At 29.1% G+C, this 14,867-nt stretch overlaps 1 protein-coding gene across 1 annotated transcript; it reads right to left on the reverse strand.

Moving 5' to 3' along the window:
* Positions 1-365: 365 nt before the first annotated feature.
* Positions 366-3,854, reverse strand: LOTGIDRAFT_172442 (hypothetical protein; the record flags this gene model as incomplete). Its single annotated transcript, XM_009049332.1, has 3 exons — positions 366-446; positions 900-931; positions 3,536-3,854. 3 exons carry the CDS (start codon positions 3,852-3,854, stop codon positions 366-368), a joined length of 432 nt encoding a protein of 143 aa, XP_009047580.1.
* Between the last annotated feature and the right edge of the window lie 11,013 nt (positions 3,855-14,867).

The following is a 14,867-nucleotide window of genomic DNA, read 5'->3' on the forward strand; positions in this document are numbered from 1 at the left end:
TGGTCTGCATGTAACTGTGTAACTGCTGTAATGAGAAATGTCTATCAAATGTTACATACAAGATGCATCAACCAAATACATTTCAAAACTACCTCTTTGGCAAAAAGTTTGATAGAGTTGCACCAATTCTTGAGATTTGGGTTAAATACTTAATGAAGGGAGATTTTAATTTCTGTTCTGTCAAAAGTTATGTCTCCCCAAATTCTACATGATTTAACATGAATATGAGAATAATTTCTCAACTCACAGAGAATCAATGTCATGTATCATCAAGTAAAATAAGGGGAGATAAGTCTACTGTGTCTGGTGATTCTGATTTAAAAAAAATGAAACTTGGTAGTATAGACATAAAGTTACTAACACTGTCAAAATAATAATAATAATAATGATGATGATGATTTCTTTATTGGGTAATCAACTAGGACTATGCCTTTTTGACACTGAGCCTGCAAAAATACATAACATAAAAATGTACCCCCTAAATCTTAACAATATTGTGCAAGGAGAAAACCTATACAAATCCATAATCTTTACAAAATCAAAGAATGAAATAGTGGAATGAATAGAAAAGTCAATACCATATCTTGAATGATAATTTATTAATTATTCACTAATAGGATAAAGTAGAAGGGATTGAAAGTTGAAACTTTAAGGATGGATTCAAACACAAAGCACTTTATCACCTGCTATGTAACAACATCACCAAATACTAACTGAGCTAAACAAAGTGTTAAGAAATCAGTAGTTGCCAAGCGATAAAACAGATTAAAAAACAGTTAACACCTTTTTTACAGAAAACTTTAATTTTAATTTTCCTTACTTGTTATATTTTTTGAATCAATTTTGAATTGAGATTGAAACAATCCCTTTAATGATAATTAAGACGAAATCATGACTACCTTAAATCTCACTCCTCCTACAATAATATAACCTAAAACAAAACAAAAACCAAATCAACAAACAACAAAATGACTTCCGACTTTAAGACCTCATTAATATTTTACACCTTTTAAGTCAGGTAAAACTTCATCAATATTCTTATCTTTTCTCATGTTATAGTCTAATTATAGTAGTACCATGATTTCTGTTTGTATAATGAGACTAAAAATAGTAACTTTCAGATTTAAAAAAGAAACAATCAAGTCAAAAATTCCATTCTTATTCCATGCATGAATCTTGAAACATGAAGACCAAGTTAAGCCTCGGTCTATTTTTTAAAATATACTTCCTGAATATATTTTTAGTTTGCCTGTCTTTTTTGACTGACAGATGTGTTTTGTTTTATTTGAACAATGACCTGAAATGAATAGAACCAATCGGATTATAGAAAAAATCTGGAGGTTTAGTTTTGTGTTTTTTCCACAGGTAACTCACCAAATGCCATTCATGATCTGAAAAAATTTTTAGCATCTCATTTTCTGGATCACCTAATATTCATAGTTGAGGGAGTTTCTAAGTCTCGCTATAAAAAGCTGCACACATTATTTTGTTATTTTGTTACCTTCCACTGTGACATATCTGGAGTATGACATGCCATTTGACATATCTGGAGTATGACATGCCATTTGACATATCTGGAGTATGACATGCCATTTGACATATCTGGAGTATGACATGCCATTTGATATATCTGGAGTATGGCATGCCCTTCAATACCATGATTGACCATACATGAAACTAATACAGAGTTAAATTTCCTATCACATTGCTCCTTAATTGGCTTATGAAAACAGTAAATAAAACGCCGAGTCCAATGAGTGAATTTTTATTTTAGGTATTTTCATGAAATATTAAATTAGGTATGGAAACAACAGGAATATGTTACCAATTTATGGAGAGAAAATGAATAAAACTATCAATGAAAGTAAATTGAAATGTCAACAAGTGAAGGTTCAACGGAAATTCACAAGTAAATTTATCTAATTAAGAATCGAAAGCCAAAAATAAGCTTGTCATTGTACAAAATGACATTAAGTCAACCCTTCAAATTTAACAGTTAACCTTTATTGACGCCCTAAATTATATCAATACAGTGAAATTAAACGCCCCATATTTTCATTCAAACCTTTCAATATTTATATGACAAGACCAGAATCAAAATATAGAGTCCAATTAGAAGGTTGTTCATGGTACAAAATAACTAAATTTGGATGTTTCTAAGGTGGAGTAGGTTATTTTTAGAAACGGTGGACACCCTTACGTAAATATTTCCCTCATTATTCTGAGTACATTTAAAGCTTTTAAATGAAACAAAGATAATAACATTTTATAACTTAAACTAAGACATATAATCAATTATTATTTACAATTACATGAACATCAACAGCCAAGATAGGAATAAAATGGATGTTTGTATTGCAGTTGGTAGTATTTTACAAAAGATATCATCGATGATATTTTGATATCCATAAAATCTGGGCTGAAATTGAGCTCGATCATCTGGTAAACCAAATATGTAATAGATTATATCACATTAAGTCCAGTCAAAGCTCAAGCTTCAGATGTATTTACAAAATATTTGAACACAAAAGCTGATTTATTCAATATAATATATTGAGTAACCTTGAAACATAAATATTGACTTTGGTACAAATAGTTTTTATATCAAGGGCTGCCCTTTTTGAACTCTTATGTTGGTTGATGGTTAAGAATATTCTCCAACACAATTTTTTTTCTAATTTATTGAGGTGTGACAGCTATTTTTTTTCTTGCATGACAAAAGACTTAGTCTTTATAACTTAAAGAGTAAAGAATATGTTAGCTTTTGAAGGCGTGGAAATTAAAAAACATCTCCTAATCAATATTTTTTCTGCAAAAGGCACAATGTACAACCTATATTTACCAAATGGGATGTTATTTTACAAATAATGATTGAAATTTTTGCTGATGAAGATGATTTTGCTCTTTTCAAGCCTCATGAAAATGTCATAATACTTCCTAAAGACTCCAATTGTTGCTAGGACACAGCTGAGACAAAACAAATGAAGAAGAGCTAAAGTCAATCCACAGCATGTTATAGTTGACATGAACATAATTTAATATATGATAAACTTCAGCAAAATATATGAAATCCTTACCCAAAATCTTTATCACAAATGGGATGTATATAAGATCTTTATAGGATTTAGAATATCCTTCTACTGTTTGGAGTACAGGAGATCTTAACACAAAGGGGATAACAGCAGATCCTTTCAATGATGGCAGTTCATACTTGATATTTGAAGACAATAACTATATAAAACCTAATAACAGATAATCATAGTAATAAGTATGAATCAGAATATAGAAACTGATGGTTATGAATTTAATTCTATTTATATATTTACTTAATATTTACTATGACTACTAAATTAAAGGTGATTATTCTATCAATAAACTACTATACTAGAAGTGATAATAAATTGAAAGTCAATATTAAAAACAACCTGTCCCTTATCCAGATTATCTCTTCATATATTTATGACGAACAAGAATATCCTTGAGGTTATTTCAGTGAATATTTATTTTTCATTTCATTTCAAGCGAAAAATCTTACTATTATACTGACATGTTGCCATGTACTTTTCCATTGTACGACGTAAACCATGTTGAGCATCTTTTGTTAATCTGTCTACCTCTGTTAGCACCACAACTTTGAATTCTTTCTGAGATGAAGAATCTAGTTGATTAACTTGAGCTAGATTTTTAATTAATTCTTGTATCACTATTCGGTCATTATTTCCAACATCACTTGGATTAACTTCTATATGATAATTACTAGCTATAGTAGATATTTCTATCTTTTTATTGGATGGTGTTGTAAAATGGCTCTGTTCGATTCGTAATTTCTCTGCACTATGTACATTACTGTACATTTTTATATCCTACTACTGAACTTTTTACAAATTTTACCATTGTACTTTTTTTTAAAAACACTACTACCAAATTTAAATTGTTCTACTTTTATCTTTGTATACTTTAAATATTACTACATTGTACTTTTATCTCTAAATACTACTACTTTGTATTCTCATCTTTTAAACCACTACTTTATACTTTTATCTTCACATACTTCTACATTATCTTTAAATACTACTAAATTCATATCTAAATACTTATCTTTAAATATTTAAATACTACTACTTTGTACTTTTATCTAGAAACTACTACTGTACTTTTATCTTCACATACTTCCACATTTTCCTTATCTTTGAATACAACTAAATATACTTCTACTTTGTACTTTTATCTTTATATACTTCTACGTTGTACTTTTATCTTTAAATACTTCAACATTATACTTTTTATCTTTAAATACCACTACTTCACCATTATTTTCAAATACTACTATTTCACTTTTATAATAAAATACTACTACTTCTGTACCTTTTTCATTGAATATTACTGCTATATTTTTAATTCTCATCACTACTACCATGCTTATATCTTAAAATACTTCTACTGTACTTTAATAGTTAAATACAACTATTGTACTTTCTTTAAATACTGATACTGTTTTGTTATGTTCAAATACTGCTTCTGTACTTATATTTTAACACTACTACATTGTATTTTTATCTTTAAATATTACTACTGTACTTTTTAAAATACTTCTACATGTAGTGCACTTATCATATCGAGAATCATAATGCATAAAATGGCAGTCATAAATCTTGTTATCTTGGATAATTTGTAATATTGAAAGATTTTATGACATTGGTAAAAATTATTAGGTTATATATATCGAATACTCAAGAGAAAATGAAAACTATGTTGCTTGTCTGAAAAAGGCAATCAAGTAAAAAGCTTCTAAAATATTAATGTAGATCACTAATCAATTGATTCTATTAGTCTCCTGTCACAAAATATACAATAATACAGAAAACAATTTGACGTTTTTCATCCATTGATAATTTCGACACATATATAAATTTCTGTACTGTTATAGATGCCAAATAAGTACATGTGTATAAATTTACTTCCATTTAATTCCAATTATTTCCATTCCAATAAAATTGAATTCAAAGTTGAAGAAATTCCTTAAGAAAGCTCTAATGCTGACATTCTTCACTTAATGCCTATCAAGCATGAGACAGTCACAGATAGTTACCAATCCTAACATTGTCCTCAAATTTTTGTCCTTAAGGTACAGGAACCCTGTGCTTTTATGGCAAAATTATCACGTTCCCGGCAGAATTGATAATATCGAACAAGTTTGATAATTGTCTCCGATAGTTTTATCATCTTCAAGATAGATAGTTATCATACAATCAGATTCATTTTCATTTCAATTGCATGATCTGCAAGTGATTATCGACATGTTCAAAAACGACTCATTGGATATTTTTGTATCCTTGTGTGCCCGTGCCGGTGGGTGAAACTGGACAAGACTCTAGTCGGTGACAAAGAAAGCAGATCAAGAACGTTTGTTGCACCATTAGAGGACATTTAAAAGCAACATGTTATAACAGAAGACAATCTTTTTTGAAATTCAGTGTATATAATAATACTATTTTCAAACATATGACTTGACTAGTATCTAAATAACTAACATATAAAACAGATACCAATTCTGCCAAAATAACATGAGGATGCCACATGAATGACTAAGCACATGGGTACTGTATATATATATATATATTTATTATTTAGGGCAATCTAACTTTAACTGTAAATACCAATATTATCATAGATATTACTAAGTTAGACTCATCCAACAATAGTCTTTTGTAAAGGTTTATCTACCTGATCTCAATTCTTTACTAATACATAGGACTTGTTATTTTCTATATTCTGTGTTTTATAGTTTTTAGTACACACCAAGTCTCAAAACTTTGAGGTAAGTTCAAGTAATTTTTCCAAATTCTTACTCTTAATTTACAAGTGCAAGAGAACCAAATTTCAATTTTAGAAATTTAAGTGAGGATTTAAACAGATATTAACTTCTAATTACATAATTTCATCCTTTTTATACCAATATTTAAACAGACTGAGAAAACATAAATCCTATCACCTTAAGGCCTCAGAAAGAGAAAATAAGACAAAACATCTTCTAACAATGCTATTATCATTTTCTGTGTTTATTTCATCAACAACTGTTTTTCATGTTTCTATTTTCAACATTCTATATATAATGGTTCCTATGACGTTTGTCATGCTAGAATTTCTGTTTGTATTTATAAATGCTTATCCATGACAGAGGTCATTCCAGATATTTCCTTTTAAATTTCACAATTCAAGAAATTTTTTTGGTAGTATACTAAATCCCAGTTAGAAAATGTTCTTTCAATTAAGAGTTATTAAGTTAAGGTTTATTTTTAACATCTGTATCTATACTTGAAGTTCAACTAATTTCTTATCAGCATATATAAGTAAGTAAGAAATGTGTTTTAATATTTCATGAAATTTTCCACACAAGACCAGGGAAAAGGACAGGCTATAGCAGTGGGAATATTTCGGTGTGATCAACGTTTATTTCGTGTATTCAAAGTAGGAGTATGAGAAAAGGAAACACCACTATACTCCTCTATTGACTATTCAACTGTCATCTGATTGGCTGAAAGTTTGTCACAGTTAAAAATATACGTCATTTCTATGATGTGTTTTGGGTGATTATGAGAGGAGTTTTTCAAACCATATATTATAAAACATGCTTTCTTACCACAATATATCTATAATTTTTAACTTAAGGACACTTCAAAATTTAATCTCATATTAGAAGGTAAGACTGCCATAGGCTACATTTATTTAAAAATGGATGAATGATTGAATGAATGAATGATGTCAAAGAATTGAAAAATAAGTGGTTTGCAATTCTTTCTATCAAGAAATTGATGGAAAAAAAATGTTTTTGGATGGAAAATGAAAGTAAATGAATGAATGAAACATTGAATGAATTAATGAGTGAATGAATGAATCTGACAATTTTGTTAAGATAGTAATGTTTGGCCTATACCCGAATTTTCGTAAGTGATTTATGTTCTGAAAAATATTTTGGATGCTTTACTTCTTGTACTGGAGACATGAAGCATTTTACTATAGGATGACTGAACCAAAACTGTTGAAAATTATCTTAATCTGACATTTCTAGCACTCCTAGATGTTGTAAGGGGTCAGCAAGTACAATAAGTATCTTACCTCTGAAATATGATGTCTTTTAGTCTTTTATTGATTTGCTGTTGTGACTAATTCGATTCCAAGTGTAATGTCATCATCATTATATATTTTGTCCCAGAATATATATCACTGACTAATTTGTTTTGAAAATATTAATCAATAGGCGTAACTAAGAAAAACGATACACATGGCCAGTTTTCTTAATGTTATTGATAAAAAACTTATCAAAAATTTATGCATGAGATATCCTACGTATTTGTCATTCATATACTAATTTTATGGCTGTATTTACTAAGTTGACTATATCTATATTATATCTTATACTACTTACGGATGTGACCTAATAAGTAGTCTTACCAGTAACCTAGTTATCTGTTCTATGAATGTCTTCAAATTATTCCGGATTTTTAACAATGTGGTAAGATTATTTGATATGAATTGTTTTTTCCAGAATCTCCAACAGGAGGTATGCGAAATAGTTTGCAATATGTGTTCAACCATGAATATTTGTTTACAATGGAATTATTACAAACTTTTAACTGATACGAATGATTTAAAGAAGTGTTGTTAAACTAAAATGATAATGTAACTCATAAAAAGCATGGGCTTAGGTCAGAAGCAAAAACTCTTTATTTGAAAATGTTGAGCATTAACCATCATGAGAAACTTTCATTTTAAAATTAAGGGAAATTAACAAATACTGATATGATTGTTCATTATATAATAACTGTGGTGAAGATCATTAAGTGTTTTTAAATGGTGTCTTCATTTAGCTAATATTGTTTATTTGGTATAATGCTACACACTAAAAGAGTGCTGGAGTACAAGACTGTCCCAAAGTCATTCTTAAACCTCTTAGCTTTATTTATCCTGTTAAGTCTAAAGACTTAATTTGATTTGGCAAAACAAAGCAGTAAATTCTTACTCTTCTAGAAAACCTTCTGCCATTACAACTGGTCTGGTCAACTTGGCATCCCATTCAGACAGTCCACATACAATGTAGCTAATATTGGTTGTTAGGTAAATTTATTATTCTCTAGAATTCTGAACTTTGAAAGCTTAAATGTCAAATACTGGTACAGCTACAAGTTTAAAACAGTCATAATGACAGAGCAAAATGTTTTCACTGTCAACTATATAGAATAGTTGATATCTGCTAAAAAAGGGCTTAACTTATAGGTGATAGGGGTTAAATACCAACCTCAATGTTAAGTAAATATGCCATTTCCAACATTTTTAAAAAATTATTTTTCTAAAGGATGACAGGAAATTTCATTTTCTTATAACCTTTAGTATTAATCCCGTTTCATACTTAAAATAAATAAATTATCAAATTATCACTGTTTTTTTTTTATTATTTTATCAGGTTGTAAACTGTGATGATTAGAAATAAATTCAAGATGGATCCAAAAAGGTAGGTCAATTCTTTTCCATTCTTTTTATTAACACATCAACACTCATCCCCATCCGTGACCCAAATTCCAGTTAAAAATTTAGCCCCCCTGAGAAGCTCAGCAAGCTACATGCCTGTGAACACTGCCATTGCAATGCAGTCTAATGTGTTCCAAGACTTGACACATTAAATACATGTAGATTGGAATTGAGGAAAAATTACTATCTTGGATCATTCAAAGTGTTTTATACTAAAAGACAAATGAAACATCACTTCTGAAAATACTGATAAAACTTAACAGACTTTGTCAATTTTTGGTCAGAAAATCATTAACATTTATACTGCTTCTTTTAGTTACCTTATATAATCCATTTAACAACGACTTTCTACAATGTCTTTACTTATATATATATAAGCAATTGAAAATACAGATACATATATGATACATTCACATGAAGTTTCTTTTGCCTTTCTTAAAGAGCTTATCTATTGCTCTGTTACCAAGGCCAGTGCTTTCATCAAGACTCACTCGATACAATATAATACCAAAAAAACATGTCACCTCAAAAAGATATTTTACTCATTTAAGTAAGATTTAACTTAGATTTAAAATGTGTGACACCACAATTATTTCGAGGTAGTTTAGCACCTGATCGAGAAAATCACCTGATCGTGGGTTAGAAATACCTCAAATATTTCATGCACATATTCACTAGACCATATTAGATAAACTTATAAAAGGATCAAAATAATAAATTTATTGAGGAACAACCCTATAATACTGTATATATCCCAGTCATAAAGAACATTAAGGTCAAGGAGTGTCCTAAGTGTTTAACCTATTCAAACCACAGTGTATACTGTTCAATGGTTAAGGAATTTGACTTTTACAACTTGACCATATCCATATCAATATCTTTTCAATTTAAAATACACCTACACAAAACCTTAGTCACTCGTTCAGAAAGACTGCAAAACCTCCTCACCCATTTAAATGTTAAATTGTAATTAGTCACATGAAAGCATTCAAATTGCCTAACCATAAAATTGACAATATGATTAAAATGTAGATAGAGATTTTTAGTGTTTTTTTTCGTAATTGGGTAACATTATTTGCACATTACTCATCTGAAGAAATTATAATGCCCTACATATTCCACGTTATTCAAAATCATTCAACCAACCAACTGTTCAATTCTGATTTTCAGACTACATGAGAAGAATGTTGAGATCTAAAGTATTCAGCGGGAATTTTAGAAAAAAAACCCAGATAATTCATAAATTAACAGTCCAATGGGCATATTTGTGTACTTATAATTGATACATGTATCAGATGACTTTCATGTGTATTTCACCAGGCATCAAAGGACATGTGATATTATGTATCAGTTGACTTCCATATATACTTTTCATAACCATTCATGATATAAATAAAAATCTAACAAGCAAGACAATTCCATTTATCAAAATCTTGTCCAAAGTATGGCAATATCACAAACCAAATAGATGTACATATTTGCTTATTACCAGAGATCTTAAATGAACTTAAAACATAGATCAGAGTACTTTTAATATATATCAGATGACTTACATAAGCTTTCAAGGGATATTAGATGACTTATAACATAAACTTTCAAAGAATATCAGATTATATGAACTTTAAAAGGATAACAGATTACTTACATAAACTTTCAAAGAATATCAGAATATTAATAATAAAAATCAAAAGGTATGTATTAATGTACTTGATATACCTAATTGATGACTTGTATTCTTTTAAACGACTTAATAAATAAACAGAAACAACAGCTATTGCTCTTAAATAAACTGAAACAACAGCTATTGCTCTGAATTATACATAAATACATGTTAAAATTGTTTAGCTAATATTTTTTGAAATATATTACTGTTACCTAAAAAATTGCCTTAGGCTACATTTTCATGAATGACTTACATATTATCTTTTGATAACAGATGACTTTAATGAACTAACAATGAAGTATAACACAGGAAATCAGTAGATCAGTATCTTAGACCATTCATTGACAACTTAGTTACTGCATCAGTAACTTGGAACAAAAGATAACAGCATTATGAATGCATTAATGTAACCATAAAATAAAATATAGATGATAGGACTGAAGGTTATTTTTGTTACTTTTGTGATTTTGAGGTTTGAAGTTAAGATTGATGACTAGAAGACAGTTGAGGTCAAAATACACTCTACATTATTTATTTGAAGAGAATTGTGTTTATTAATGACATCCCTAAATTGTGTTAACATATATAGGTAAAACATATACTTAAAGATAGGATTTAAACTATCCAAAAGGGTATGTATGTACAAGAAACTATACTTTCATTGATGATACAAGTTTGTTTGATACCATGAATGACTATGCATTTTCAATACACCGTAATGTTATTGATGAACTAAGGTCACCCAACATCTTAAAAATGTATTTGGTATTTTCTTTGAAATTATGAGGCAAACTTGATCTTAAAAGAATACTACCCCTTAGGACAACCAAAAAATTTACATTTTAAAACATGTTTAAGGTTGAGAATTTAAATTTTATGTCCATTCTAATAGGTATTGCATTAATGACTAAATGCACAGTTGGGGTAAAATTTAAATTCACATTTATTCATATATTTGTTGCCCTCCATGGCCTGGTCATGTCTTCAAGGACATTAAATAAAATATCATTGTAGTTAAGTATATACATCTGACATGTTAAATTTATAGTAGAATAAAACATTGAACTTTCATCCAGGGTGGACCTTGCTCAAATAACCTAGGATTAAAATTTGAATAAAGTAAGTAGAGGTATTCTTCTGTTGACTTGTGTCTGTGCATCACTAGAGTGTTATGTAAATAAAGATGTCTGTAATCCAAGAAAATATAATTGATGTCTCTATTATGAAGTTTTAAAAGGTTGTTGACATATATTTCTGGCAGCTGAAAGCAGACGTTGGCAAATTATGCTAGTATATGACAAGTGGTTATATTTTTAAACATACCTATGAATGAATTGAATCGGAGTGACTTCTCAATTTAAGACCATGCAAAGTTCACTAAATGACCAAAATTTTCAGCTTTCCAGATTAAATTAATGTTTTTTAGAAATAAAATTAGGACCTAAAAAGGTGAATCTCAGCTTGTATCTGTGAAAACGAGGACAGCTAACAGCTTGTGCAGAATTGCAGATCGGATGAGATATTATGTATTGCCAGTTGAGCCACCCTAAATGTGACATGAGATCAAGTAATTGAACGATAATTGCATTCTAGGGATCTTTCAGTTTTGCTGAAAATGATTGCACAACAATTAAGTTCTGGGTGCTGACAGGCATTTACTCTACATGACCAGAATGACAAATAATACTTGAGTGTTACCTAAATCTACTAATATATATTTGATCAATATAATTATATTACTGGAGATATTGAACTATATAGAGACAAGGAGGTCTTTCATCTTACATAATATACACAAGGTTGGTACATATTCACTAGTTTTCAATGAAAATATATGAATAAAATAAATCGAGTATGATGTCCCAGATAACCTAGATGCACACCCCTTAAATAAAGACATACTGGTAATTTATACACCTGTTTTAACTGTACACTGTCTCTAACAAGGGTACTTCACTTAAATACTTCTTTACTGCAACCAAACCACATTTTATATGTTGACATAACCAAGATTTACACATTCAAACAGGTTTACTTCACATAAATTAAAAATCTCATTCAGCATGAATAAACATTTTTTATTTTGAAATTTCATTGAAAAATAATCAAATTTCAACACATCTTTGTGTAATTTTAAGGAGATGTTCATGTACATTTCTAAAAAGAATATGCATGTATACTGCAATAAACCCTTATGACTGTAGAGCAAATAGCAGAAGCAATCTGCAAAATTACATCACACAAGGACAGGAAACAAAAAAGAACCACCTGGACAAAGCTTAAGTTTATTATACTAGAGTGACATTTCAATAGTTCAGAATTCTTCTGCTCTGAAATTCAAAACTGTCATATGAATGATTCAATGGTGAGACACATTTCTATTACTTAATGAGGAAAGCTTGTAGTGTATAAGGTATACTGATTAGTAACAACTAGTACCTTGTCTCCCAATGGATCTTGCACATTCTCCCTCTGAACAATAAAAGGCTAAATGATTCAGAAATATTGATTTTAAAAAGGGTGTAAGAAAAGAGATGATTTTGATACTGTGGTAGATAGGTAGTAGTTTATGGTACCAGGTACTAGTTTTAGTGTAGGTGTTTAGATACTGTTACACCCTTACCAATAACATCTTAAACATTCAGTCTATTTCTCATTTAACTGCTTGACTTCAAAAGTTTCTACAGTGTTATAGGGGTGGTCACTATATATTCTGAGATATCTGTATATACATTGAGAATATAGTCATAAAACACTTTCAAAATGAAAAAATTGGTATCATGTTCATCTGTAGTCAATTCTTGACTTCAATTTCTATTATTATTTTTTTTTCAAGAGAACTATATTCCTTCAAAATAAACTTTGCGGCATGAATATGTTTATATACAATGTTTGTGATTCATAATTAATTTTTTTTTTTAAAACAACAGCTCAATTCTAGGTGATTGCATTACTTTCAATTGAAAATTTGACTTAAGGTTTATCTGAAATTTAATCAATTTTAATTGCTATACAATGAAAATTAAATCTTATCCTGGAGTTCTCCTTTTTTATTTGAAGAATATATCTTTCTTTTTAAAAAAAATGTTCGCTGCAAAAAAAACCAAAACACCTTGCTATATTTTTTATGCAATGTTTATGAGTTTTATATAATGTGTAAGTATTAATCATGTTATAAAACAATTGTTACATGATAGACAAAAACATCTAATATATCACAGTTTCCTTTTATTAAGGAAATATTTAGGTTCTTTATAATTTTATAAATAAGTAGAATGCCAGACAAATAATTTAAAGCTGTTTTTCTGATCCAGTTTCAATGGTTAGTTTTACTCTTTCTAACGTTTTGAACACATAAAGTCAGAAAATAACATATAACTTCAATATTCTGTATGACATAATATGATGTTCTTACTTTATTTTAGATCATTATGAAATTAAAACAAAAATTAGCACTAAACTTTTCAAATTATCAGATCAAACAGTTATTGTCCTCGAATATTCAACTTGACGAATATGCAAAACATTTAGAAATACAATTGTATCATACACCCAGGTGTCCTATTTTACCAGTCAAGTACTTGTCCATTGATATTTTTGTATTATTTTACAGTGTAAGAAGATTGGGTAGTAGAAGAAGTAGTTTACCTACTGATATGAGCATTAACAACAGGTAAATCACATTAAATCAATTAATTTTCTGCACAAACTTGCATTCTCTTTTCACGTCTGTCGTAGGGTCAATGAGATGTGCAACCTAAAGATCACAAAATTTCACTTGAAAGACTAAATGTTGCGTCCATGTGACTCTTACAACAAACACATCATACAAACTTCAAGGGCAAGATCATGGAAGTTGATGAGGAAAACCTCTCCAATTCCATTCTATGATTTTTATATGACATCCTGCCGTTGAATATTTGCAACTGAAAATAGATGCCTTGTAAATCATTTAGCCCCTTTCTTGACTTTGGAGACTTAAAAAGTGTCAAGAAAAGCTAACATGGAAAAAATATTGTGAAAGGTTACATGTAGGCCCAAGTTAGTTAGAGAGACCGCAATACTGCCACTTAATAGTGTATAAATATGGTGTCTGCGTTATGCAAACTTTTTTTTTTGTCAGGACAGGCCTAGCATTATTTATGCTAACAGAGATTTTTGCTGATTCACTCTAGAGTAAGAAGTGATGAACATTATACATACTTCATTTTTAATTTTACATGTTATAATAAGCATGTTTTTTTCTTTTCAGATTTGATCCTTTTCAACTGTTTGAGGTAATTATAAATAGCTTAATATTAAAACTACCATCATAAATAAGTAGGAAGTTTGATGAAAAACTTGAACCTTGATATAATTTTGATGATTTGTAAAACTGACTGACTTGATTAGTTAAATTATAAAATTGAAATCTTTCCAGAACTAAAAAAAAACAGTTGTAGAGTAGTTCCTCATTATCGATAATAGCTCATATTTCACAAACTTTCATAGATAAGAATAAACAACATTATCAGTTATTCTCTTTTTAAAAATGTAAAAACTTACTATAGTCTCCCATGCAGTCATTGATAATATGATCATTTAACATCTAAAACCTCACTTAGTTCTTAAACCAAGTATTAGTTGATAATGATTTCATATTTCTGAGTGTAACAAAAGTAAATCACTGTGTTTGTGA

This window comes from Lottia gigantea (assembly GCF_000327385.1).
Source record: "Lottia gigantea unplaced genomic scaffold LOTGIsca_134, whole genome shotgun sequence".
Lineage (NCBI taxonomy): Eukaryota > Metazoa > Mollusca > Gastropoda > Lottiidae > Lottia > Lottia gigantea.